This window comes from Phascolarctos cinereus, unplaced genomic scaffold, assembly GCF_003287225.1.
Source record: "Phascolarctos cinereus isolate Bilbo 61053 unplaced genomic scaffold, phaCin_HiC Scaffold_4;HRSCAF=312, whole genome shotgun sequence".
NCBI lineage: Eukaryota > Metazoa > Chordata > Mammalia > Diprotodontia > Phascolarctidae > Phascolarctos > Phascolarctos cinereus.
The window spans coordinates 592,851,869-592,877,464 of NW_027555847.1; the positions used below are offsets into that span (position 1 = coordinate 592,851,869).

General features: G+C 38.9%; 1 protein-coding gene across 1 annotated transcript in view; it reads right to left on the reverse strand.

Moving 5' to 3' along the window:
* Nucleotides 1–1,699: 1,699 nt before the first annotated feature.
* The window catches only part of RGS22 (regulator of G protein signaling 22), a 173,125-nt gene continuing 149,228 nt past the window's right edge, over nucleotides 1,700–25,596 (reverse strand). Inside the window, exons 21-26 of the mRNA XM_078153679.1 lie at nucleotides 24,629–24,790; nucleotides 20,260–20,439; nucleotides 12,431–12,580; nucleotides 6,885–6,980; nucleotides 1,935–2,040; nucleotides 1,700–1,794 (exon numbers count right to left, since the gene is read on the reverse strand). Coding sequence (XP_078009805.1) covers nucleotides 1,700–1,794; nucleotides 1,935–2,040; nucleotides 6,885–6,980; nucleotides 12,431–12,580; nucleotides 20,260–20,439; nucleotides 24,629–24,790 — 789 coding nt within the window. The remainder of the gene's footprint in view (nucleotides 1,795–1,934; nucleotides 2,041–6,884; nucleotides 6,981–12,430; nucleotides 12,581–20,259; nucleotides 20,440–24,628; nucleotides 24,791–25,596) is intronic.

Genomic DNA, 25,596 nt, shown 5'->3' on the forward strand with positions numbered 1-25,596 from the left:
AGCAATGTTCAGAGCAAACAGAGCTCAATGAAATAAGACATATTAGAATAAAGTCAAAAACTGAAAAAATCAATTAAAAATTGAAACTGAAAAATCAAACATAGGGATTAAGATGTCAATAGTAACTTTGGAGAGAGCAGTTTCAGTTGGGTAATGAGCTCAGAAGCCAGTTCACAAAGTGAAGAAGTGAATAAGAGCAGAAGGGGAAGCAATAAGTGTAGGCAGCTCTTCCTAGGAGTTTGGCCAGGAAAGGGAGGCAAGATAGAGGGTGAGAGCTACTAGGGATGGTAGGATCTGGTGGGAATTTTTAAAAGATGAGATGGACTTAGGAAGAAGAGTAGTGTGGCAGTCTTCAAGAGAAGATAGAAAGGGATTAGACGAAAGTACATGTATCTGTGCATTAGAGATTGACGTAAAAGGTAATAGAAGGGGATGATAAGAGGTGGTGAGATAAAGAGGAAAGGAGAAGAGGAAGTTCAATTTTCTCAGTGAACTATGAGGCAAGGTTTTTAGCTGAAAGGTGAATGGATTTGCTGCTGAAAAAAAGAAAAAGAAGTTTGGAACATCCATTGTGTAGAGTGGGACAGAGATGATTAGAGAGGCAACATTAGAAAATGTTGCCTTGCTATGGCGAAGGCTTACCATCGAGAGGAAAGTGCCTTGTTTGGACTCCATGTAGGATATCTTTCCTGACACTGGTAAGCAGCTTTGATGAACATACAGAACACCTCATTTGATGTTAAAACTCAGTGGATTATTTATAACATGTCCATCATGACATCTTGTATGATTTTGATGTATATTTGGGAAATACTTGGAGTGCCTTTGAGACAGTATTTTACTGTACTGTCTGTCAGGTCCTTTCATAGGCTGCTGTAGGCTCAGTTTGATCACCTACAAGCCAAGCTGCTCATGATCCACTTCCTGACACTTAGCTGGAATGGTTCTCAGCAGAGACCCAGAGTCTGTTGTCAGGTCTTCAGATGCAGCTTAGTGGTCACTTATTACAACATTAAAAAGAGTCCTGGATTGAGTCTCAGCTTTGTCCTTTATCAGCTGTGTGATCCTGGACAAGTCACTTAACCCTGTTTACCTCAATTTCCTCATCTGTAAAATGAGCTAGAGAAGGAAATGGCAAACCACTGCAGTATCTTTGCTAAGAAAAGTCCAAACGGGGTTACGAAGAGCTGGACACAACTGAAAATGACCAAATAACAGCAATAAACTATTTTCACAGATAATAAGTATAGATCCAGAGAGTTCAGGACTACCTAGAATAGAATTACCAAGTTTGTATATGAATAATCAGAGGAGAGAGCAAAACTATTTTTAAAATATCACTAATGAAGAATTTCTTTCGTTTATTTATTTATTTATTTTAGTGAAGAAGAGAAATTTTTCCCCAACTAGTAAACTATCAATCAGGTGCTGAAAATCTGAATTAATTTCTTTTTTTTTTTCCATGTTTTTTTTGAAAAACACATCTACCTAATATAGACTTCTTAAGAATATAGGGGACAAATTCCTGACATGAGTATAAAGAAAAGTGCCACTTGTATAGTACCGTATCTTCTTGATAATGATGAGTTTAAGCATCTTAAGTAATATAGAAGTTCATATCAATTGCTGTCAAGATAAATGAGAAGGCATACACATAATCAAAGCAGGAGAATAACGGACAATGTTAGCACCAAGACACTCACCCTTGCTGGTCTTGCAAAAACTTGCATTTTGTTACATTCACATTCAAAGTTGAGGAAACAAAAGTCTTAGCACTAGTAGCTAAGGAGGGGCCTGAAGAAAAATAATAAGGGAAATAGGAAGAAAACAACGAATGTTATTAAAATGTCCAAATATTAATCTCTACTGTGTAACTGTATAGCAGTTTTGGCTATAGTAACAAAAAATCTATGAACAAAAACAGCAAAAAGTACCTGCTAAGCTGCTCATCGTTATCTTTTTTTCCAGGTCTTCTTGAATTTTAAGCAAGGTTCTCTCCTGCTCCAGAGCTTCTATGTATTTTGAGTAGCACCAGGAAGACTGTAAAAATAATTTTTGAAGTTAAATGTAAAGCTACTTACTTCCCCTATCAATGAAGAAGATGTGCTATCTTGCAACTGCTATCAAAATTAATTTATCAGCCTATCTTTGACCATGTAGATACATTTGTGCCAAAATAAGGTAAACATCTTTGGTTTCTGTTTCTATACCATCAACTTCAATCCTCTGATAAAGAACGAGCTAATCAAAATTATCAAGCTATTTTGATAACTTTGTGGTCATCTTTATAGGTTTGCTTTGCTTTATAATTAATTAATTTAATGTTTACATTTAAAGATGTTTACATTTAAAGATCTTCTATCCAGATAGTTTAGGTTGATTAAACATACTTCTTGGAACAATCAGACATAAATTCAGAATGTCCACATTAAATAAAAAAAAACAATCCAGAGTATCTTGACCTTTTGCTAAATTCTGTACCATTGATGCCCTTCTTATGTGCATATAAATAAAACTTATTCCTAAACGCAGTTTTTTAAATGGTTCTACTCCATCTGAAACATGTTGCTATAAGGTGTCAAAGCTGATGAACTTGAATCTGAATTGTATTGATCTATAAGCCGTTATGATGCTAGTTTTTGATCTTCCCTCTCCCCAAATCAACCATTTTTGTTTCTTGCTAACAATTGATTTCTATATCATTAGCCACACTGGCTCTTATATGGTTGATCCAATTTGCTTAAGACACTTGGGAATATCAAAAATTGCCTGTCTTAGAGACCTCATGACTTCAATTTTAAAAAGGCATGTATAAGGCTAATGCAGAAATTTCTTTTGCATGAATATTTGTTATGAGTTCTATTTTTCTTGCTTTCTCAATGGATGGAGGAGGGAGAAAAAAAAAAGAGCCTCAAGGAAGAAATAAGAATGATGCTCTTGGTAAAAGGGATGTGATAGTGAACAAGAGAGAAAAGGCAGTACTATTCAACACTTATTTCAATTTTTTTTTTCTGATAAGGAGAATTGTCTTTGGATCTAAAAGGAGAGAATAAAGATAGCTAAGGGGGAATTGAAACCCAAGATAAGTAAGAGAGTGGGTAAGAGGACACTGAGCTGCCCTTGATGAGTTCAAATCTCCAGGCCTGGGTGAACTACACTTCAGAGATGGGAGAGAAGACCCAGCCAAAGCTGCTGAGCCACTGTCAGTATTCGGGAGGATAAGGGAGGTAGGGATGGTGAAGACCCTTCCAATGAGATTGACTTCACTTCTTGGCAAAATTCTCCATAGTGTTTCCTGATTAACTCTCTGTAACTAGTTTGGCTTGAAGCAACCTCTTTTACTCATTCCAGCCTGAATGTTTACTTCTGGAGTTTTTTTTTTTTACTTGGGATTCTCTGTCCTCAGAGGATTTTTTCACTGTATTAGCAATTTTTATTTGCTTGCTCATTTTCTCAGTCTCTTTATTGAATCTTTTTTTTTTTAATGTGGGCCTTCAATCTTTCCCCTTCTTTTAGGAATTATTATTTCCTTAATCCATTTGTGCATTTCTAGTTATTCTGAGGTATCAAGGGAGATCTGGGCTCCTTTGCCAGAATCCTGTTTCCTTCTGTTCCTAATATTAATGGAGCAGGCCTGGTGCTGCTAGGCTCCTCTCTCACACAAGGCTGCTTGTTTTCTCTTGGGAACTGAGCAAAATCATGAACACACTGCTGAGAGGTGAAGGGATATGGATGAATCCCTGAAGGGAAACTGAGGAATAACAAGAGAAGGCTAGTGTTGGCTAGAATCTACTACAGTCTACTACTACAACAGAGTCTACTGCCACATCTGCTTATGGTTCTAAAAATTTTCTACCCCTGTTGCCATGCTAATCCAAGACAGGGAACAGAAGAAAAGAAGGGAAGGGAATAAGGAATAAGTACTTTTAAGCATCTACCTATTTCATCCTCACAAAAACCCTGAGTAGGTGTCCCGTACACCTCCATTTTATAGATGGGGAAACTGAGGCAAAGGTTATGTGACTTATCCACGGTCACACAACTATTAAGGGTCTAAATCCAGATTTGAACTCAGGTTATACTGACTCCAGGCCCAGTACTCTAGCCACTGTACTACTGAGCTGCCTTCTAAGGCTCAGAAAGAGGGGCAGGGGACAGATAGTAAGAAAATCTGTGAAAACTTTTTTTTGTTGTTATTTTACCTTATTTGGTATGGTTCTTCCTATTTTGAAGTGGTGAAGGTGGGAGATGGGCTTAGATATAATCACATTCAATGATTCAGTGTCAGTGGATGACACTTAATAAGTAAAGTCCTATACCTGGGTTCAAAATAGCATCCCGAGTACAAGATAGGGGAGATGTGAGTAGAGAATGGTTCATTTGAAAAAAATGTAAGCATTCTGGCGGACTGCAAGCTTAATGAGAGGCAAGAGTTTCTGCCATGGAAGCCAGAAGAGCAGTGGAAAGTACCTCAGTGGTCATCGAGCCCAGCCCCCTCGAAGGCCCTGGGAGGTGATGGGATTTGCTCAAGGTCACACTGGTAGAAAGTTTCAGAGGTGGGATTTGAACCCAGGTCCTCTAAACTCATAGTGATCTTTCCACCAGTTATACCACACACATCACTTCTTAGGCTACATTAAGGGAAGCGTCCTGAATTCATCCGGCTGTACTTTCTCCTGACCACACCACATCTGGACAGCAAGCATTTTGTGTTCAGATTCAGGGACCTTGTCAAGAAAACCGGAGAGTGTATGCAAGTGGGCAATGTCTGTAGTGAGGAGGCTCATGCCAGAGAGCTGAAGGAACTGGAGATGGGTGGAAGTATGGGTGAACACGTGGATGGATGGAGGAAGGAAGGAAGGGAGGGAGGAAGAGAGGGAGGAAGGGAGGGAGGAAGGAAGGGAGGGAGGGAGGAAGGGAGGGAGGAAGGAAGGGAGGGAGGAAGGGAGTGAGGGAGGAAGGGAGGGAGGAAGGAAGGAAGGGAGGAAGGGAGAAAGGAGGGAGGAAGGAAGGAAGGGAGGGAGGAAGGAAGGAAGGGAGGGAGGAAGGGAGGAAGGAAGGGAGGAAAAAGCACTTACTCAGCACTTACTATGTGTCAAGTGCTGTGTTAAGGGCTCAGACTGCAAATACAAAAGTAAAGACAATCTCTTTCCTCAAGGATATTACATTGTAACAAGCAGAGAAAACACCAGTGAAAGTGGAAGGCACATCTAACGTTTGAACAGAAGCTGATGAATTCTGATCAGGTTCTACAAAGAGCACGTCAGTGTGAGAATAATTGCAGAGGTACACAGAGTCATCTGACCCGAAAAAATCCAATTTTAATCAGCTCCAAAATATCTTTCTGTTTAAGTGTTGAAGAAACAAGGTAAGAGACCACCATTGGCTGCTCAAATCTGAATTCAAAAGTTTACAGAAGAATCTTTCCAAAACGGGGTCGTGCAGAGTTGGACACGACTGAAAAACAACTGAACAAAAATGCTTTTTTTTTTTTATCTAATCCAATTCAATCAGTGTTCAACTAGCAACTTGAATGGGAATGCCTTTAGCACCATGCTTGGACTGAGCAGGAAGAGCCATAGGTGAAGGTAGCTTTTGGGAGTGACTCTATATGAGTGACAAGTCATGATTGACACATATTCCTAGTTAAGAGCTTGGGGTCATCCATAGCAAGAACAAGACCATATGGGAATTTATTTGTATTTATTCTCTTTATATTTATAGTTGTCCTCTTCACTGGAATATAAAAACATATATTTATAGTTTTCCATTAGAATATAAACTCTTTGTAAGCAGAAGTTATTTCTTTCTCTTTATTTGTATCCCCAGTGCCTAGTATAGTGTCTGGTACATAGTAGGAGCTTAATGAATGTTTTACTGATTGGCAGCAATGAGGGGCTGCGTGATTGACAAGCACCTGTTCTAAGACCCTGTTGAAAGGCCCCAGACATACAGACATTAAATTTAAAATACAGAAAATACAAGATTGAGAAAATCAATCTAATGTTTATAAATATTTTACCAATTATATGTTTATCAAAAGAGATGGAAACTTTTTCAATATTGAAGAAGTCAACAAAACAGGGCATATTTTAATTAAACTTAAGGAAAAGAATGAAAAAGAACTTATTAATTACTTACTGTGTATAAAGCTATGTGCCAAGCACTGAGGACACAAATACAGTAGTTAAGAAAGTTTCTGCCCCAAAGGAACTTCCATTTTAATGAGGGAACACAACACATTTAGGAGAGTGGTGGCCAAGGAGGGGATATTTAGGTTTGGTAAGTGGAGCTATAGGGAAGTAGGCTGACAATCCCTTTCCAGGGCTGATGGTAGTACTGATTTGATTATGGTTCCAGAACTGGAAAGAAGGGGTAGGCCGGGGGAGGGGGGCAGGGATGGGCAGAGAAAAAGGTGGAGCAGTGGTGCTGAGGCCTCTCACCAATCAGTACAGTGGGGAAGGAGTAGACTCATGGCAGGTGTTTCAGAGCTGAATGGGTTAAGACCCCTGGGGCATGGTCAGTGTTCTGAGTGGCAAGATGGTTAGCTAGAAGATGGCTTGGGGAGTAGGGGGTAAAGTGAAAGTGAAACAAGGCTGGGGTCTGCCTGAGATAGTGGGCTAAATGAGGCACTATCCAATGGGGGTGGGGTTGGGAGAGTGGGATCTCTGGAGTTGAAAGGGTTAAAAGCTCTAGGGTATAGTCTCTGATGGGGAGGTTGGGGGATAGGTGACTGGCTAGATGGCTGGGGAATAGGTAAATAATACACCTGTATACAAATTGTTTAACTGAGCTGATGATGGTGCAGCATGAAGTTTTATAAGCATCTAATACATCACTACAGAAGGATGCTCATAGCCCCTGCAATCCACTTGACTGCTTACCTGTCGGTTATAGGCCTGGGTATTTAAACCTGTGGAGCTGCTTACTCTCCCTGAACCTGAACCTGAACCACTTGGTGTCCTGGATGCAACCTGTAACTTAAAGTGTAAATGTTACAGCTTAACGGAGAGAAAAATAGGATATCAAGATCACCCCATGCTGCTAAAACACTATAGAACCTCATTCAAAGTGCACTTAGTTTTTTGGCAAAGTAACATGATAGTTAATGTTGTACCAAGGCCTGTTGCAAGCAATTTCAGCGTGGCCCGCGATTATTTATTTTGAATGGCCCTGCCGTTGTTCATTTAAAATTTTTCTTATTGATCTAGTCATTTGATTTTCACAATGCCACTTTCTCTCATTCTTCCTTTTCCCCAGATTCCAAGTTCAATTCTGTTTTTGCCAATACCTGGATTTTCACAAGACTGAATTGAGGATAGATAGGTTTGATCTGTGCAGGATATATGGATACCACTACAGAAATGATCAATCTTTTCAAAACGTAAATTTCTACTACTTCAAATCTTAGGTTTCACATACTCGTTATCTTGGTATTTCAGTGATTATCTTAATATTGACAGTCAAGTCAAGTAAGTGGCATGACAGTGGACAGAGTATTGGACTAGGACTCAAGGAGCTGGGGTCAAATCCCACTAGGACACTTGTGACACTAGCTGTGGAACTCTGGGCAAGTCACTTAAAACTTCCTGGACCCTTACTTTCTCATTGTATGTAAGGTGCATTTTAGTGTAGATAAGGTGGATTTGTTATTCTTTTTTAGATAATAGTTCCCAGGATCATAGATACCAGTTCCCAGGATCCATGGCCATAACAGTTCCTGGGATTTCACATTATAAACAGCCTACTGCACATGCACTATGCTGAATCACCATGATATTGCTGAAGTTAATGTAAACTTGTAGGGCTCTTGCTGGCAAATTGCCTTCTTTGTCTGTTATCCTATAAATCAAGAGAGCACTGGTGGGTAAGTGGGGAATGTGACAGTGTAATGCTGTCCTTGCCTCAATGGACCCCACTGAGGCTGAGGGGGAATGTACAAACTGGTATGCTGTGGGAGCCTTGATTGGCCCCCATCAAGGCTCGGGGGATTTGTGAATGTGTGTGCTGGTCTCCATTGGCCCCCATTGAAACCTAGGGGTTGGTGCTCCTGGGGCTGAGTTGGTGCTCCTAACTAGGGGTGCTGTAGGACTGGTGCTCCCATTATCAGCATCCCCCTTGAGAAGAATAAAGCAAATTATTTAACACCTTATTATGTTTCCATTCCTGTCTTCCTGTCTGTCCAGATCAAGAGTAAACTGCGAGAAGCTCTCCCGTGTCTCCTGTCTTACACTCAGCTATGAAGTTAGTTGGACCAGATGACACCAAGGTCCCTTCCAGCTCTAAATCTATAATTACTGCAAAATATTCTGTGAGCCAGTGTTTCAGCTATACTAGAGAAATCATTTTCTTGTGAACACTAAATCTCAATAAACTTCAAATTAAAATTTGACCAATATTTGTGGGTGAGACGTTACCTTACCCAGCGGCTGAGCTTTTGCTGCTACACTCATGACAACCTCCACCTGTCCTCTTTTCTCTGCTCACACCATGACTGCCCTAGCTCTGGCCCTGATCACCGCCAGTCTGCCCTGTTATATGGTGGTGATGCCGGACAGAGTAAAGGGCAGAACAGTACCTGTCCTCAGGCAGCTCCCGCGTCCTTCTGGTGGAACATGGCAGGGGCATAATAAACAAGTCTCCTACAGGCTAAGGAGGGAAGCAGGCCAAAAGTGATGGAAAGAGCTCAGGGAAGCAGCAGTTGGGGCAGGAAGGCCATCCTGGGAGTATTCCAAGAAGAGATAGCACAGGAGTTGAGACTTGAAGGAAGATAAGGAATCTTATGCTTCCCAGTCCAGGAACGCCTTTAGCTCCTGCTAACTTCACCTGGACTCCACCTAAACACACACTGGGAAATACTGAAGCCTTCCTAATCTTAATCCCATTATCACCCAATAAATGCTCTAGGCTCCATAATCCTTAACTCTAAGAATTCTCCAGGTGCCCATCAGCTGTAGTCTTACACTCTTGTGGTCCTGCTCCTGCCTGTGGGACATGCTCCCCAAATATGGGTGTACCCCAAGGCTCTATCCTGGGCCCTCTTCTACATTCTCAGTGACTTCATCAGCTCACTGCATTTATTAACACACGTAACTGAGAACAAATGTGTGTATATCTGGGGATCATCAGAGCAAAGACCGTAATTAAATCTGTGTGTATACACACGCATGTATAAATGTATAAGCATGTATATGTATATGTGGATACATATGTGCACAAACACCTATGTGTAAACATACTTTTTTGTATCGCATGTATGTGTGTGTTGTTTGTGCCTGGTGCACCTTATTTCCTTTTTTTTTTTTAGGACTTTATATTTCTCCTTTATTTTATCCAATTTGAGCCAATATTCTAACCTAATGTAAGGCTTTTTTTTTTATTTTAACCTGGTTCTGTCATCCAGAGTGTTAGTTTAAGGTCACCTGTACATTTGATAAGCCTGCCTTCCTTACTTTTATCTGAGGCATTTATGAACATGTTAAACAGCTTAGGGTCTAGTACTGAACCCTGGGGCACTCCACTGGAGACTTACTTGCTTTTAAGCTCAAATATGTACAAGCAATAGGACATATATGAAGAGCTGAGACACAAGTTCCCTTGCAACTACAGGAGGCACTTTACAAAGAATGGATAATACCTGTAGTCATATTAATATTAAGCTTTCTATTAGAGACCTGAACACATTAATGGCCTTACAGAGTCTCACCCTTATCAATGCTGACTCAATAGCACTGAGATAATGTGAAAAACCTGGTAGGTTCTACTGAGCTCACCTAGTAAACAAATATAGCATGTATTTCAAGCTCATGTGAGAAAGGATTTTGTATTGGTCTGAGAGAAGGATTATCTATAGCTAGGAATGAAGGCCAAGAAAAAAATTCTGAGCAAGCAGGAATAATTGAGATAATTCGTTCTTCCTGAGTCAGACCATCAGGTTTGCTTAACATTAACAACAATCTCCCACGGGTTTAGATAGAGTATCTTTTCCCCCAGCTACTCTAACAAAGGGCAGTGCCATGCTGCTAAAACTCAGCCAGCCCTGTGCTGCTGCCCCCCTTCCCATCTTATCCTCCCCACCCCACACAGGAGCCTGCTTGGGGGTGGTTGGCTGAGATGGTTGGGTGGCTACAGCCACTACATAACTTTCCCCTAACAATTTTCCTTATCTACAGTGGTCAAGGGATATGTTGACCCCAGAAAATTCAGAGAGTTCATTGCTTGTATTCTTTTGAGGCTGCTCTCCAGGCACACAAATTAGAGCCCAAAGCATCTAACTTCTGTCCCATGAATAGACAGATACATTATATCTTTCTGCTTGGTCCTAAATACAGTTGTTTTGTTACTTATACTTGCCCCCCCTCCCCCGCCCCGCATTTGTTTATTATGTCTTTAGTTTGAGCTAATACATATTTTGACGTTTTTCATTAATGTGCTAATTAAAGGTTTGCTTGAGTTTTTAAAATCAAAGGTATTTTAAAAGAAAAAAATTTAAACTCAATGTTCTCAAAATCATTACAAAATAAAATTTATTCTTTTCTGCTATAAATTAATGTAGACAAATGAATATACAAGTATTACATACTAAGGGAATTTTCAAATGAATGAGAGTATTTCATGTGAGTACATGATCTGACTCTAGATGTTATTTCCACTAACTTCATATTAGATATAGATATAGATATAGATATAGATATAGATATATATTCACTTTGTAATTCTGACTTCTTTATTGAAAAAGTGGGCCTCTACTACGTAAACCAACATCTGAAACTCCTGACAGAAAAATCTTGAATACCACTAAAATGTGCATGTATCTTATCTCCTTCCTTGGATCAGAGTGATCAGAAGGTGAGCATCTCAAACAAACCTCACTCCACAACCCAGACAGGCCTGGTCTCAGGACCCCCTCCACCAGCAGCTAGATGCCTTGAACACCAGGCATGACCAGAGACTAGTTAACTGTTCTCTCTCCCCTCTCCCTCAGACCTTTTCACCAATTTCTCAGGGAACAAAAATCAGATCAATATGTCCCCCACAACACACACACACACACACACACACACACACACACACACACACACACTTTTTCTTCCCCTATGATGGGTGTGACAATCTATTTGCCCTATTTATAATATTTATAATCTATTTGTCTTGTGATTTTGAGTCACAGTCTGCCTACTACTCCCTGCTGCTCCCTCACAAACCTCATGTCACCCCTTCTGTGTCTCTTTCACACTCCATCCTATCCTTCCATTAAGCCCTTAGAACCCCTGTACTCCTGTTAACAAACTTCCCCTCCTAGTTAGTCTTCCTGCACCTTCCTGGAAAATATGTTGCATATATTTTGTATTTAATTTTCTATGTACGTGTTTCTACCTGTGTTTCTCCCTAACAGAATGTAAGCTTCTTTGTTAGTAGTATTTTTTCCCCAATTACATGTAAAAACAATTTTTCAACATTCATTTAAAAAAATTTTGAGATACAAATTTTCTCCCTCCCTTCTCTCCCTCCCCCCTCCCTAAAATGGTAAGCAATTTGATATAGGTTATATATATGCAATCATGTAGAACCTATTTCCATGGAATATAAGTTTCTTGAAGGCTGAGACTGTTTCATATTTACCTTTGTAGTCCTAGTGTCTAGCACAGAACCTGGTATATGGCAGGTGCCTGATATATATTTGCTAGTTCACAACTTTGATGCCATCAACTCCTTACTTTCACTTGCATATTTAAATAGTTGCCTAATCTATCAGCCTCTGGCATGGATCCCCTTTCTCTCCACTCACATAGTTCCTACTTTAGTTCAAGACCTTATTACCTCTCACCTGGACTATTGCAATAGTCTCCCAGCCTTCCATCTCTTCCCGCTCTTACCCATCCTCGACAGAGCCACCAAAGGGACTTTATAAGTGCAGGCCTGGCTATATCATCTTGCTTCCTACTCAATAAACTCCAATGGCTCCTTATCACTTCCAGAATCAAATATAGATTTCTTCTGTTTGGCATTTAAACCTTTTCACTCTCTCACCGAACCCTACCTTTCCATCTTTACTACCTATTGTTCCCATCCAAATCCTCTGGAATCCAGCCATGCTGGCTTTCTTTCTGTTCCTTTTACAAGGCACTCCTTCTCTCAACTTGTGCCTTTGTCCCCTCATGCCTGGGATGCACTCCCTCCTTACCTCTGCCTCTTGGAATTCCTGATTTCCTTCAAGACTTAGCTCAAGCAACCACCTTCTAGACTGTAAGAGTCCTGAGGGCAGGGACCATTTGCTGTTTATCTTAGAATCCACAGCGTCTAGCCCAGGGCCTGGCTTATGAAGTGATTATGTGAATTTTCTGTGTTCTTTCCCCTCCTCTAACCTCACACACATGTCATACATGCTTTTTAAAGCTCTGAACACAAGAAACAATGAGCTTCATCTTACCTTTACTTTGCTGTCTTCAGTGGGAGTAGCCTGTTTTTTCTTATATTCTTTTCTTCTCTCTAAAGTAGTCATAACTTTCTCATCAGTTAAATTTCTTCGAAACTGACAAAACTGTGGCCAGTATTTAAAAAGAACCCCAAAAATAGTCATCTGGGCAGAAGCAAAAGGGTACTAGGGTTACAATTTTATACAAATGTCCTGATTTAAAATATAATTCACCATAATAATGGATTAACTATTCCTTACTTAGTATCCGGCATGTTTCCTGCAACTTATTGTCTCCAGGCAGTTTCATATAAGATATACACATGCTGATCATCAATTTTTTTTTTATTACCAATGAGAAGTCTTTGTTTAAAAAAATGCAGTTAAGAGATACTTTCTTCTTTATATGTCTCATACCAATTGACTGAATTAATAGAAACATTCATTAGGTTTTTGGGAGGTTTTTCTTCTTAAGAAGGAATTCATGGTTTCTTTTAAAAATTGCCATACACATTGCTATTTTATCTAAATATTCTAAACATTTAGTTCATCAAGCTAAAAACCCCACTCTTTTCTTTTAGAGAAAGGAAATACCATTTTGCCTCTGGAAAAACTCTTAAACAACACTGCAGATGTAAGAATAAATCTTGGACAACTTCTAAATGATATAATCTTTCTTTTTATGTGAAAGCAAGAAAAGCAACATTTAAAAAGCAGAATGGTGCCCTTAACTAATGCCCTCCATTAGGATACTCCACATTAAGTGATCACGATATTTATATAGATAAGAATTATGCTCAAAAGTCTATGCCAAATTCTTTCATTAGTTCTGCAATGCACACGTGCTATTTCTTGCAAAAACTTAGTACTCGCTACATCAGATCAGGCTGTCATCCTAAGAAATTCTGCTTTTTGCTGCTTATTAGCTACGGCTTTTACTAATGCTATAAAAAGTGAACCATCTCATTAGGCTTTAAGCTGACTATTAGGGAAGGGAATAAGCATTTATTGAGCATGTACTATGGACCAGCCACTATGCTAAGCACTTCTCATTTGGTAATTTTTAGTTTGTGAACTATTAAGGCTAAAGAAAAAAACTATCTTCTAAATGTTTCAGTGATCAGTTTACAACCCGAAGTAAGATACTTGATTTTCCCTATTTTAACAATTTTTCTATCTAGACTTGCACTTTCATGTTATTTCTTTTTTCATCTACCTATCAATCATCCATCCATCCATCTATCTATCTATCTATCTACCTATCTATCTATCTACCTATCCATCCATCCATCCATCGATTTTTCCTCTGGATCTGTTGGTGGAAGGAACTTCCTGGTGAGGAAATCCTCCCAGCCAGCCTAAGCCAGTAGGAGGTTAAGTGATTTGCTCAGGGTCACATGGTCAGTCTGTGTTCAGAAGGACTTACACCCAAGTCTTCCTGACTCCACTATGCCTTGCTGCCTCTCCATATTTTATTAGTGATTCTAAAATTATTCAAGGCCTTTATAGCTTCAGTATTTAAATCTGTAGCCTGTTGGGATCAATAACTACAAAAATAAAATACACATTATCTATTTGATATTTCTAACATTTTCCTAGTTATCATTTAAGTAATCCTTTGTTTCAATATTAAGAGACTGCAATAAATTTTGCTGTGGACTTTCTTTTTAAATAAATACTCACCAATACTTCCTTCTTATCCACTAAATTATGCTACTTTTCAGTAAACTCTTCACAAATCCTTGTGTTTCCTAGTGCTCAAATGGTGTGTGTGTGTGTGTACTTGGGCTATATTAATCCAGAGAAACAGCTTCCAAAAGGTGCTCCAGTGGAAAGCACTGTAGTCAAGCCTCTGAGTTGGAAGGGACCTCAAAGGTCATCCAATTTGGATTATTCCTGAACAGGAGTTCCTTTGATAGCTTCCTGACAGGTGGTCAACCAGTTTCTACTTGAAGACTCCTAGTGATTTCCCAAGGTAGTCCATTCCATCTTTAGATAGTTCTAACCCTTCAACAAGTGGCAGAGGGGTAGAGAAATGGGCCAAGAAAATATGTGTTCAAGTCATGTCTCTAACCCATGCATACTAACTATGGGCAAATCACTTAACCCTTCAATATCACAAGGTACTCTAACTGATCTGGATCAGTGGAAGGAATTTTGACACTGATCCTTCACTATGTCATGAAATCACAGGTCTGCACCAAATTACAATCATTCTTAATGAGGTTTTCTTAATATTGAACTTAAACTCCACCTCTTTTATTTCAACTAAATGTATTTTCCAGTCTTATCATGACTACTGGTCCATCTCTCTATTTTGGCAATCTATTTTTCTAGTCCTTTGTAGCATTTGGTCATGTTGATTCCTTCTGCCTGCTGGATAAACTTTCTTCCTGGGTCACAACTTCTTGTTTCCTTTGCTAACTTCCAAAGTCCTTGTGACCGATGTTCACCAATGTTCTTTTCTAGGCCCTCTCATTTTTCTTCCCTCTATTCTTCACCTTAGCACTATTACTGAGTTTCATGGTTCCATCTACCACCTCCCAAATCTTTATCTCTAGTCCTGAACAAAAATGAGCTTTAGGCCCACATTTCTACCAGCTCATTGGACACTTCTTTCAGGATGCTGCACCATTTTCACAAACTCATCAAGTCCAAAACTGAGCATATTTTCAATCCTGTGCCTCCTTCCGACTTTACTCTCTGTTAGTGGCATCACTATTCACCTAATCTCCAATATTCAAAAAATTTGGTGTTATATTTACCTCTTTTCTACCTCATCTGTTTTAGTCTGGGTGTATGCTGTTGCCAATTACAGTCATTATCTTGAGAAATTAAGTTAATAAGAACACAACAACATTTTGCAAAATACAAACTTAGGACAGACGTACTCTTATGGGTACACACCCAGATCAGTTACAACAACACGTGTAGTAAGAAAAGTCCATTGGGTATGAAGAGCATATCCCCTTGGATAGATGCTATAGACACTCATTTGTAGAGTATTCCCCCAAAGTGGATCTTAGTACATTTAGCCTTTTACTATTCCAGATCTACATGAAAACACAGTTGTACAAGTGCTTTAAATCACTAATTCCATGTAGTCTAATCAGCCCCTTAGGGCTCAAAACCTAAGAACAACAAATGATTTCTAAGATACCCAATTTCTGAGTTTGTTGGCTTTTACTATTTATTTATTTGTTTGTTTGTTTGTTTTGGGTGAGGCAATTGGGTTAAGTGACCCAATTACAGCTAGTAAGCACCAAGTGTCTGAGGTCAGGTTTGAACTCAGGTCTTCCTGAATCCAGGGCTGGAGCTCTATCCACTGCACCACCTAGCTGCCCCTGTTTGCTTTTTTAAACCACTGGAATATCAGTTATATTTATAGCCTCCCCTTTATTTCTATTGATACCCTCATTACTATCCACCTGGCCTATTGTAACAGCCTTATAGCAGGTCTCCCTGCATCCAGTGCCTGCTCTTTCCAATACGTTTCCTATTCCATCTAATGGAGCTAGGTGGAGTAGTGGAAGACTCCATGTCCAGACCCTGTCTCAGACGCTTGCTGGCTGTGTGACTCTGCGTAAGGTACTTAACCCTGTTTGCCTCAGTTTCCTCATCTGTTAAATGAGCAGGAGAAGGAAATGGCAAACCACTCTAGGATCTTTGCCAAGAAAACCCCAAAGGGGTCACAAAGAGTCAGACATGACGGAAATGACTAAATAACAACAAAACTGTCATGTAAATATTTTGCGGTACTGTTATCTGTTCGAATTGTATCCTCCTCCATTAGACTTACTGTAAATTTTATGAGGTCAGATGTTGAAACTCCTTGTCTGTCCCAATACCTAACATTTTGCTTTGTACCCTGAAGGAGATTAATTTTTAAAAAACACCTTTTCAGTGAATTTAATGAAAGGCCAATAAAACCTGGTAACACTAGACTTTTCCAGACTTCTCTCTGTGCTCTATCTTACCACTTCTTTTTCCAATCCACCCTCTACACTGCTGCCAGAATTGAAATTCCTAAAGCACAAGTTTGACAAGGCTATGCCCCTGTTCAAGAAGCTTCAGCAGCTCCTTCATGCTTCTGGACGGCCAGCTCCTCACAATCTAGCTGCAGCCTGGCTTTTTACACTGTTTGCCCATCACTCCCCTTCAGCAAGCAGCATTCCAGCCAGACTTGCTGACACGCTGTCCCCTGTGCTCTCCCGTGCCTGGAATGCTCTCCCTTATCACCTCTGCCTCTTAGAATAACTCTCTTCCTTCAATGCTCATCCAGTGCCACTCACTACACAAGGACTTCTCCAGAGGAGGCATATACAGGATAAACTGGTGGAGAGTTTCAGAGAGAAGGGATGTACCCTGCCCCTCTTTTCTTTTCCCTCTACACTCTTACTTGGTTATCTCATCAGCTCCCATGGATTCAATTATCTTCCAGATCTATAAATTTAGGTCTAGTCTGCAGAGCTGCAGTCCCACCTCGACAACTATATAGCTGTATATTAGACGTCTTAAACTCAATGCATCCAAAATAGAATTCATCATCTTTTGCCCAATCCTCTCCCCTCTCCCAAATTTCCCTGTTACTGCCGAGGGCGCTAGCACCTTCTCCATCACCTGGGCTTGCAACCTTAGCATCACCTTCGACTCCCGTCAGTCACCCCAACATCCAAAATGGCGTCAAACCTTGTAATTTCTACACTCACAATAGCTCTCATAGACATCCCCTCTCCCTTTACGCCTGAGGCCGTTGTCATCTCTCCTGTGGCTCACTGCAACATCCTAATTGGTCTTCCTGCCTCAAGTCTCTCCCACCTCCTGTCCACCTTCCACTTAGCTGCCAAAGTGATTTTGCTAAAGCATTAGATATGGCCATACTACCCCTCTCCTACTCAAGAAACTGTAGCTGCCTCTTATTACCTCCAGGATCAAATACAAACTCTTCTGTTTGGCATTTTACGTTTCTCATAAACAGGCCACTTCCTACATTTTTAGTCTTCGTACATTTTACTGCCCTTCATGTACCTACACTGGGTGATTTGCTATTCCTCGCACACAGCACTCTGTCTCTCTCATCTTCAAGCCTTGGCACTGGCTGCTCAACATATCTGGAGTGTTCTTCCTCCTCATGTCTTCCTCTCATGTTCTCTGGCTCCTTTCAAGACTCAGGTCAAATCCTACCTTCTGCAGAAGTTCCTGGCTCTTCCCAGCTGCTAGTGCCTTCCTTTCTGACACTCCCTTCTATCACCTCAGTGTATATTGTATGTGTGTGTGTACATGTGTGTATACATACACATATGTATATGTGTGTGTTTGTATATATGCACACATATATTTGCATAAATGTGTGTGTACAAATAAATATATACATATATACATATATATAGTTTTTAACATGTCTCCCCCTAATATATTGTAAGCTCTTTGAGAGGCTTTGCCTTTCTTTAAATGTCCTGTGCTTACCTCAGTAAGGGCTTAATGAATGCTTTCAGGCTGGCTCTTTCACTATTAATATCTATGGAATTGTATTTTTATTAAAACTTTAAGTTTACTTTATTAATGTTGTATACCAATATATAGAAACACATGTGAGATTTTAAGTTTTATCCGCAGCCCTTTTCTCTGTCATTTGTGTGCTATAAATTACTGTCATATCTCCTATTCTTCTTTTAATGGCTTACCTGTTATCTTCCAGTTTTATAGTATCCAATTTTATAATTTTATATAGGGATTTATTTTTATCTCCTCAATTTTCAATGATCAGTTTGTTTCTTGCCAAACACATTCTTTCTAGTCCTCCTAAGATGTACTGTCTTCATTACCCAGAGCCTATCATTAGGATATCATAAATTTTCATCCAGAAAACGGAGTTCTATTCTTTACTACTAATCTGGGTAACCAGCTGTTTTCAATTCCCATATTCTTTCTCTTTCAAAATGAAAACTTTCCAATGGAAGAATCAAAATGCTCCTTTTTTCCCTCTTAAATCCCTAAATTTCCAAGTTGTGACTTTAAAATCACTAAAACAGTGATAGATTTCTTCCGGAGAACTAGGTAGAGGTTGAGGATTTGATAACAGATCTCTGACTTGGATATATATCCCAGTAAACCCAGACATATTTAGAGTGATTCTATAAACTCTATGAATGGTCTTATTATCATATAACAGGTCTTCAGCATATAACAATAATAAATAACAAAAAATAATGTTGAATCTTAGAGTAATCTTCTATTATTTATTATGTCCCTCCCTATGTTGCTGCTCCTATCTATCACTTAGTCTACTAAATATTTTCCTGAGATCCCCTATGTTGAATAGCTGGTGGTATCCCCCCAAATTATGTACCCTTATTTCCTTAAACTCTAAGTAAGCCCTAAGAGTATATATATATATATATATATATATATATATATATATATACACCTGTGCTTCATGCTTCATGCTTCAAGCATTTTGGCTAGCAATGCAGGAAAGGAGGCGGCTAAGTGGCTCAGGGGACAGAGTGTTGGGTCTAGAGTCAGGAAGACCTGAGTTCAAATCCAGCGGCAGACATTTACTACCTGTGTGACCCTTAACCTCTGTTTGCCTTAATCCTACTGGATATGGAAATGGTCAACCACTCCAATATCTTTGCCAAGAAAACCTCATGGACAGTGTGGTCCCTGGGGTCATGAAGAGTCGGACTGGGCTGAGCACACACTGGGAAGAAAATTCAATTTATACACTATTCAGGTTCAGCAAATGGGAACCAGATCCCAACGACGCTGACCTTTGGCAGAAAATTTAAGTTACTTATGCTGCATCCCAGACAGCTCACAGGAAGCTCTTTAAAGGCAGACACTACTTAGTTCTTTTTCTTTGTATCTCCAGCACCTAACACACTGCCTTGGACCCAGTAAGTGCTTTATAAATGTTTGACTTTATACCCCTGTTCTGTCCCAGCCCTGTATTATTATCTCAGATAAGTCATTCTGGTCTTCAGTTTCCCAAATTTTCTTTTAAAGAAAATAACTCTGTGGGGCAGTTAGGTGGCCCAGTGGATAGAGCTCAGGCCCTGAAGTCAGGAGAACCCGAGTTCAAATGGCCCCATACCAAACACTTGACACATACTAGCTGTGTGACCCTGGACAAGTCACTTAACCCCAATTGCCTTAAAAAAAAAAAGAAAGAAAATAACTCTAATGGGTTAGATAGCCAGATTTTCCTTCACCAAACTTGTAAAAACTATGTAAACTTTATGTGAAGTGAGTATTTGAATTTCACCTCATTTATTTTGTGGACTATGTAAATTTTCCTATCTTCCAAGATAAGTATCTTTTTGGACTCACACGTTTTGCAAATCTTTGTGGTAGCTGATATTTTATTTTTATTTTATTTACATTTTCCAATATTTTTATTTATGTTTGTCATATTTTTATTGATGCTTTTTTTTAACAATTCGTTCATTTCCTGATTTATACCTGTTCCCTTTTGAACTCTTCCTTTTAACAAAGAAAAACCATTAAGGAAACTGACCCCAAAAGTGACTGCATCAGTAGCAGATATTTAAAAAACAAATGAGGGAAGAGGAAAGGGAATGAAGAGGAAGTAGAAGAGGTTTGCAAAAAAGGAACTAAAATTATAAAATTATAGGGTGAACATATTTACTTCTACATCTCAGTGATATATAGAAATATTTTACATTTAAATAAAAAGGATCCTGGAACTGAGAAACCAAATTTTTTCCTTACCAAATACATCCATCTATATTTATCCATATGAATAATACAAATGAATAAAAATACCTTGATTTTTAGTCAGTTTTAAAATTGTTCAGCCACATGTAGCACAGGCTTCTTACCTGTGCCTCTCTAAATATGTAGGGTCCTAATTCTTTCCTGTGCTCTATAATCTTCTGAGCTTGATCAAATGGAAGGTCAATTTGCAGAGCTGGTGGAATACTGGAATTAATAAAGCAGTTGATGATAGTTGTGATCTTATTCTGGATAATAGCATCCTCACAGTGAGAATGGCACAAGTCCTGCACAATGAGAGAAAGAAGAAAGAGTCAAATATTCAGGTACTCCCTATTAACTATTGACTAAACCTGCATGACTTTTGGCAAATCACTCAACCTCTCTCGACCTAAGTTTCCTCATCTGTAAAATTAGGCATTTGGACTAAATGGCTCTGAGCTCTCGGCTGAATTCCTTTATTTCAAGACCTAATATAGGTTATACCTCTTTTAGTTATCAGTTAATCAAATAAGCATTTATTAGACACTGTGTGTCAGGCACTATGATAAAAAAGGTTGAAGGAAAAAAAGGAATGGAAAGTCCTGCCCTCAAGGAATTTACACTCCAATGAGAGAGACAATGTGAAAAACTAGGTATATACCAGATACATAGTCAGAATAATAGCTAGCATTTATATAGGGCTTTAAGGTTTGCAAAGTGCTTTACAAATATCTTTCTTAACTCCCTATAATCCAATTTCCTACCTCCTCATTCCACTGAAATGCCTCTCTTCAAAGCTACTGGTGATTTTCGAATTGTCAAATCCAAAGGCCTTTTCTCCATCCTCATTTTTCTTGACTTCTTTGCAGCCTTTGCCACGGTCCATCACCCTCTTCTTCTGGGTTTTTGGGACACCATTCTCCGCTGGTTCTCCTCCTACCTGTCTGGCTCCTCCTGCACTGAATCTTCCTCCAGGTCACATCCACTAACCCGGGAGTCCCACAGGGCTCCTTCCTGGGCCCTCTTCTCTTCTCTCTCTCTATACTACTTCGCTTGATCTTATCAGCTCCCACGGATTTAATCATCATCCCTGTGTGGAGGATTCTCAGATCTACTCATCTAGCCCTAATCTCTCTCTTGACCTTCAGTCTCACATCTCCAAGTGCATTTCAGACATTTGGGACCAGATGTCCAGGAGACAAATTTGGTGCAAAATGTCCCAGTGAGCTCATTCTCTTTTCCCATGACCTTTCCCCTTCCAAACTTCCCTCTTACTGTCAAGGGCACATCTCAGTTCCCCAGGCTCTCAACCTGGGTTTGTCTTCATTCCTCATTATCTTTTACCTGCCATATTCAATCAGTTGCCAAGGCCTTGTCAAGTCACCTTTGCAACATTTCTTGAATACGCCCCTTTCTCTTCTCTGGTATCACCACCACTCCGGTATAGGCCCTGGAGTCAGGAAGACCTGAGTTCAAATCTGGCCTCAGACACTAGCTATATGACCTTGGACAAGTCACTTAACCCTATTTGCCTCAGTTTCCTCATCTGTAAAATGTGCTAGAGAAGAAAATGGCAAACCATTCCAGTCTCTTTGCCAAGAAAACTCCAAATGGGGTCACCAAGAGCTGGACACAACTGAAAAACAACTTCCTATTAAGTGTCTGTGGCAAGATTTGACCTCAGGTCTTTGTAACTCTAGGTCAAGTACTCTTTCCAATGTCTCACCTAGCTGTGTCTATACCAAATAGATGGAAGGTATTCTCAAAGGGGAGAGCACTAGCAGTTAGGGGCACCAGGAATGGACTCCAATAAAATGGGATTTGAGCTGAGCCTTGGAGGAAGCCTGGGAAGAAGTAGAGGTAAGGAGAGCATGTCCATGAAGGCCATGCTCTTGATTTTCCTCAGCTGATTTGTATTAGCTCAATTTGTAAACCTCCCTCACAGACTATGAGCTTCTAAAAGGTAGTAACTGGGTCTAATATCATCTTTTTGTCCTTAGTATCCAGCAGAGCACCCTGAACATCATAGGCATTTAATATATACTGAATTGAAAATAACTTCTTTAATGAAGATACTTTAACCATGAGGGCACTTCAGTTGTATCAAAAGCTGTAATATATTAACTGACCTGAGAAATTGGAAAGAGATACTTTAAGTGTGCAAATGAGAAAGTATATGTAAAGCAGTTTGCAAACATTAAACTATTGAACAAATGGTAGCAGTTTTAATTTCTTAGATTATGAGATACCTGGGATATAGATTGGGGAACCCTAATGAATTAGTGCATTCAACTCAAAGTCATTCTAAGCCAAAAGTCTTGAAATTTGTCCTGCCAGGTAATTTACATAAACACCAATGTGAATGGGGAAGACCAAGACTATTTGCCAGATAAGGCAATAGAGGTTTATTCAAGCCTGGAATGAAAAACCAGACTATTGCACAAAAATAGAGCAGTTATGGGGGTAGGCCATGCCCACAATTTCTTTAGGTACACATTATATTGTCTCATTTTCTTCCTCTGCCATGTGGTGTAGCTTGGCTTATTTGTACAGCTGTATGAAATTTATAATTCAACATAAATATAATCAAGTTTATGATAGATACTGTCATAGGATTTTTTTGAGGGGGTAGGTTGGGTTAGAATGACCAAGCAAGGGGCAGCTAGGTGGCACAGTGAATGGAGCACCGGCCCTGAAGTCAGGAGGACCTGAGTTCAAATCTGGCCTCAGACCAAACACTTGACACTAGCTGTGTGACCCTGGGCAAGTCACTTAACCCCAACTGCCTAAAAAAAAAAAGGGAAAAAAAAGAATGACCAAGCAAACAAACAAACAAAAAAAATTAACAAGACTGAAAGTTTCACACTTGGGTTTAAAAATTCAGTGATTGAACTTCTGGTGCAATGGTTAATGAAAACTTCTAGGTATTTCTAGGTCTCTTCCACTACCATCTCAAAAATAAGCCCAAAAAAGAGAAATCAAAAGTGGAGAAAGAAAAGAAAATATTCCTGAAAGCAATAAACGCAAGGGGCCCTACTATCAGCATCCTGCCCTGTGCCCACAGGCTCTGTTCCAAAGGTTCTGAGTGCTAAAAATTCCAGAGGAAACTGAATCAAAGGAAGTTTGGAGCTAATAGCAGGTATAGTGAGTGGGGGAATCACCCAAAAGCTGCAATAGCTACTCATAGCTGCAGCTCCTCTCAAAAACAAACCAGGAACTAATCATGGATGGGGTGGTGGTGTGTGTATTATGATGAAGGAAATCAGTAAACAAAGGAAGACTCCTCATATGACACAATACTATAGGCAAAATAATCTTTGGACAAAATACCAAAGGAAGAAGAAAAATTCTGAAATAACTTACAAGTAAAATATCAGAAAAGACAATGAAATGGCCACAAGGACACTAAGCGTGGTTAAAAGGCCTAGTTTAAAAATAAAAAAGAAGGATAAGGAATGGGATGGGTAGCTTAGAAGCTACAAAGTTTTTGCAAAGAAGTATAAGCCAAAAATTTTAGTAGTTAAGTTCAAAGTGAAAGGGTCAAGTAGTGATTTCCTCATCCCTACAAGTGTTTAGTCAGAGGCCTATCGAACTAGTTAATTGAACTAGTTGAACTAGATAATTGTGAAGTTACCTCTTTGAATTTTTTGATTCAAATTTAACAATCCGAAAATAAATTGTTTTTATCTAATCACTCATTATTCTTTGGAAAGGAGAAAATTAGCAATGGTCTCAGACTCAGGATATCTGAGTTCAAATTTCAGCTCTGCCACTTATAAAGCTGGGTGTAACTATGGAAAACTTATCTTGGTTATAAAATATAATAATGTTCATATAACATATGAACATTATACACTTAATTAATTATATTAATATGTAAAAATGCTCATAAAATATAATAATGCTCATGTTATCTACTTTACAAAGCTATTATGAAGAAAATATGTTGTAAATCTTAAAGAGCTATATAAATGTTAGTTATTATTCCTATAGAATCATTTTTTCCTTTATTCATTTATTTGTAATCCATGATCTTTGTTATAGCTCCTGCAAGTTGTAGAAATTTACCTTTAGCTTCCTTGGTGACAGCAGCAAACATAGAAATATGATATAAAAGTATATGTGTGGTATATTTATAAACTATATGCAGAAATAAGATTTAAAGTGCTATAATTAATAAAATGGCATGTTACCATAGGTCAAATTTTAATTCACCTTAAAATGGACAATTTTCTCTCAAAGTTCACAACCATTTCATACTATAGATAAGCACAAAAGGATCTAGAATATTAACCATTTTGTTATTGTCCAACAGTTGAATAACACGCACTTTAATGTTTATATAAATGAATGGAGAAAGGTACAATGCTTCAAAATTAAATTAATGAAAAACATCTATCATCTGCACATTTTCTACTCAGTTAAAAATCTGAAATTTCAATGCATTTTTCTCTTTAACATAAATAAGTGGCTTATTTCAGTTTATTACAGTACCTTATATTTTTGAACCTCTTGCCAGAAGAGTACTCCATTTCCCAATAAATCTCCTTTTAGTGATACAAATCGTTGAAACAATTTTGCTATTAGAGGGTTCAATAATGCTTTACGGAAAGCAATAATGTCAGCAGATGAAGCTATCCATTTACTCTCCTCAGGCTGTCCATAACAGAGAATACAACAAATGAGCTTTGTTTTTTTTTTTTTTTTTTAAATCTCTCCAACCTTCCCAATAAAAAAGACATTAGTTAGGTTAAGTTTTCCAACTCCTATTTCCTAGCCCTTATTTTTCAAAGTAATGACATAAATACAATAGATCTTGGCATTTTCCTCCCTCAGGTCTACTGTCTACTGTCTAGTCTCTTTTTGGGGATGGGATGCAGAGGAGGCAACACTTTTTTAAGGGGTGGAGTGTAGAGAAAATAAATGTGTTATTTAGAATGAAAGACTATATTGTATAATAATGAAAACCGTCATAAGTTATAACTGTCATCACAAACTACTTTTTATTGCACAATATGAGCTTTGTGCTAAAAGGGTAAATACACAATCACTTAGCAAATGCATCAGTTTTTTATTTAAAGATCAATTTAGCCAATCCAGCTTAAAATATGTCACTATTATCAAGAAATATAGGTTACCAGATATATTACTCTAGAAAAAGGAACCAACAGAGAAGTGTAGCTTGGTATCATCCAATTTATTACCCTTATATACTGACCCATGCCCACTAAAGTCTTGCTCTGACACTTCTGATGCCTGGGTTTGGAAGTGACCCAGAGTTCTCTATTGTCAGTGTAGTGCATATCGTGGTAAGTCATATGCCAAGCTGGAAAGGTTTTGAAAATAGGTTTGGTGGCACATTATGTTTGCCATCCAAGAACCAGACTATGGAAGTTCAGAGAGTTTCATTGCCACACTGGCTGCAGGATGATGAATTTTCCAATCACAGAAACTCTCAAAAA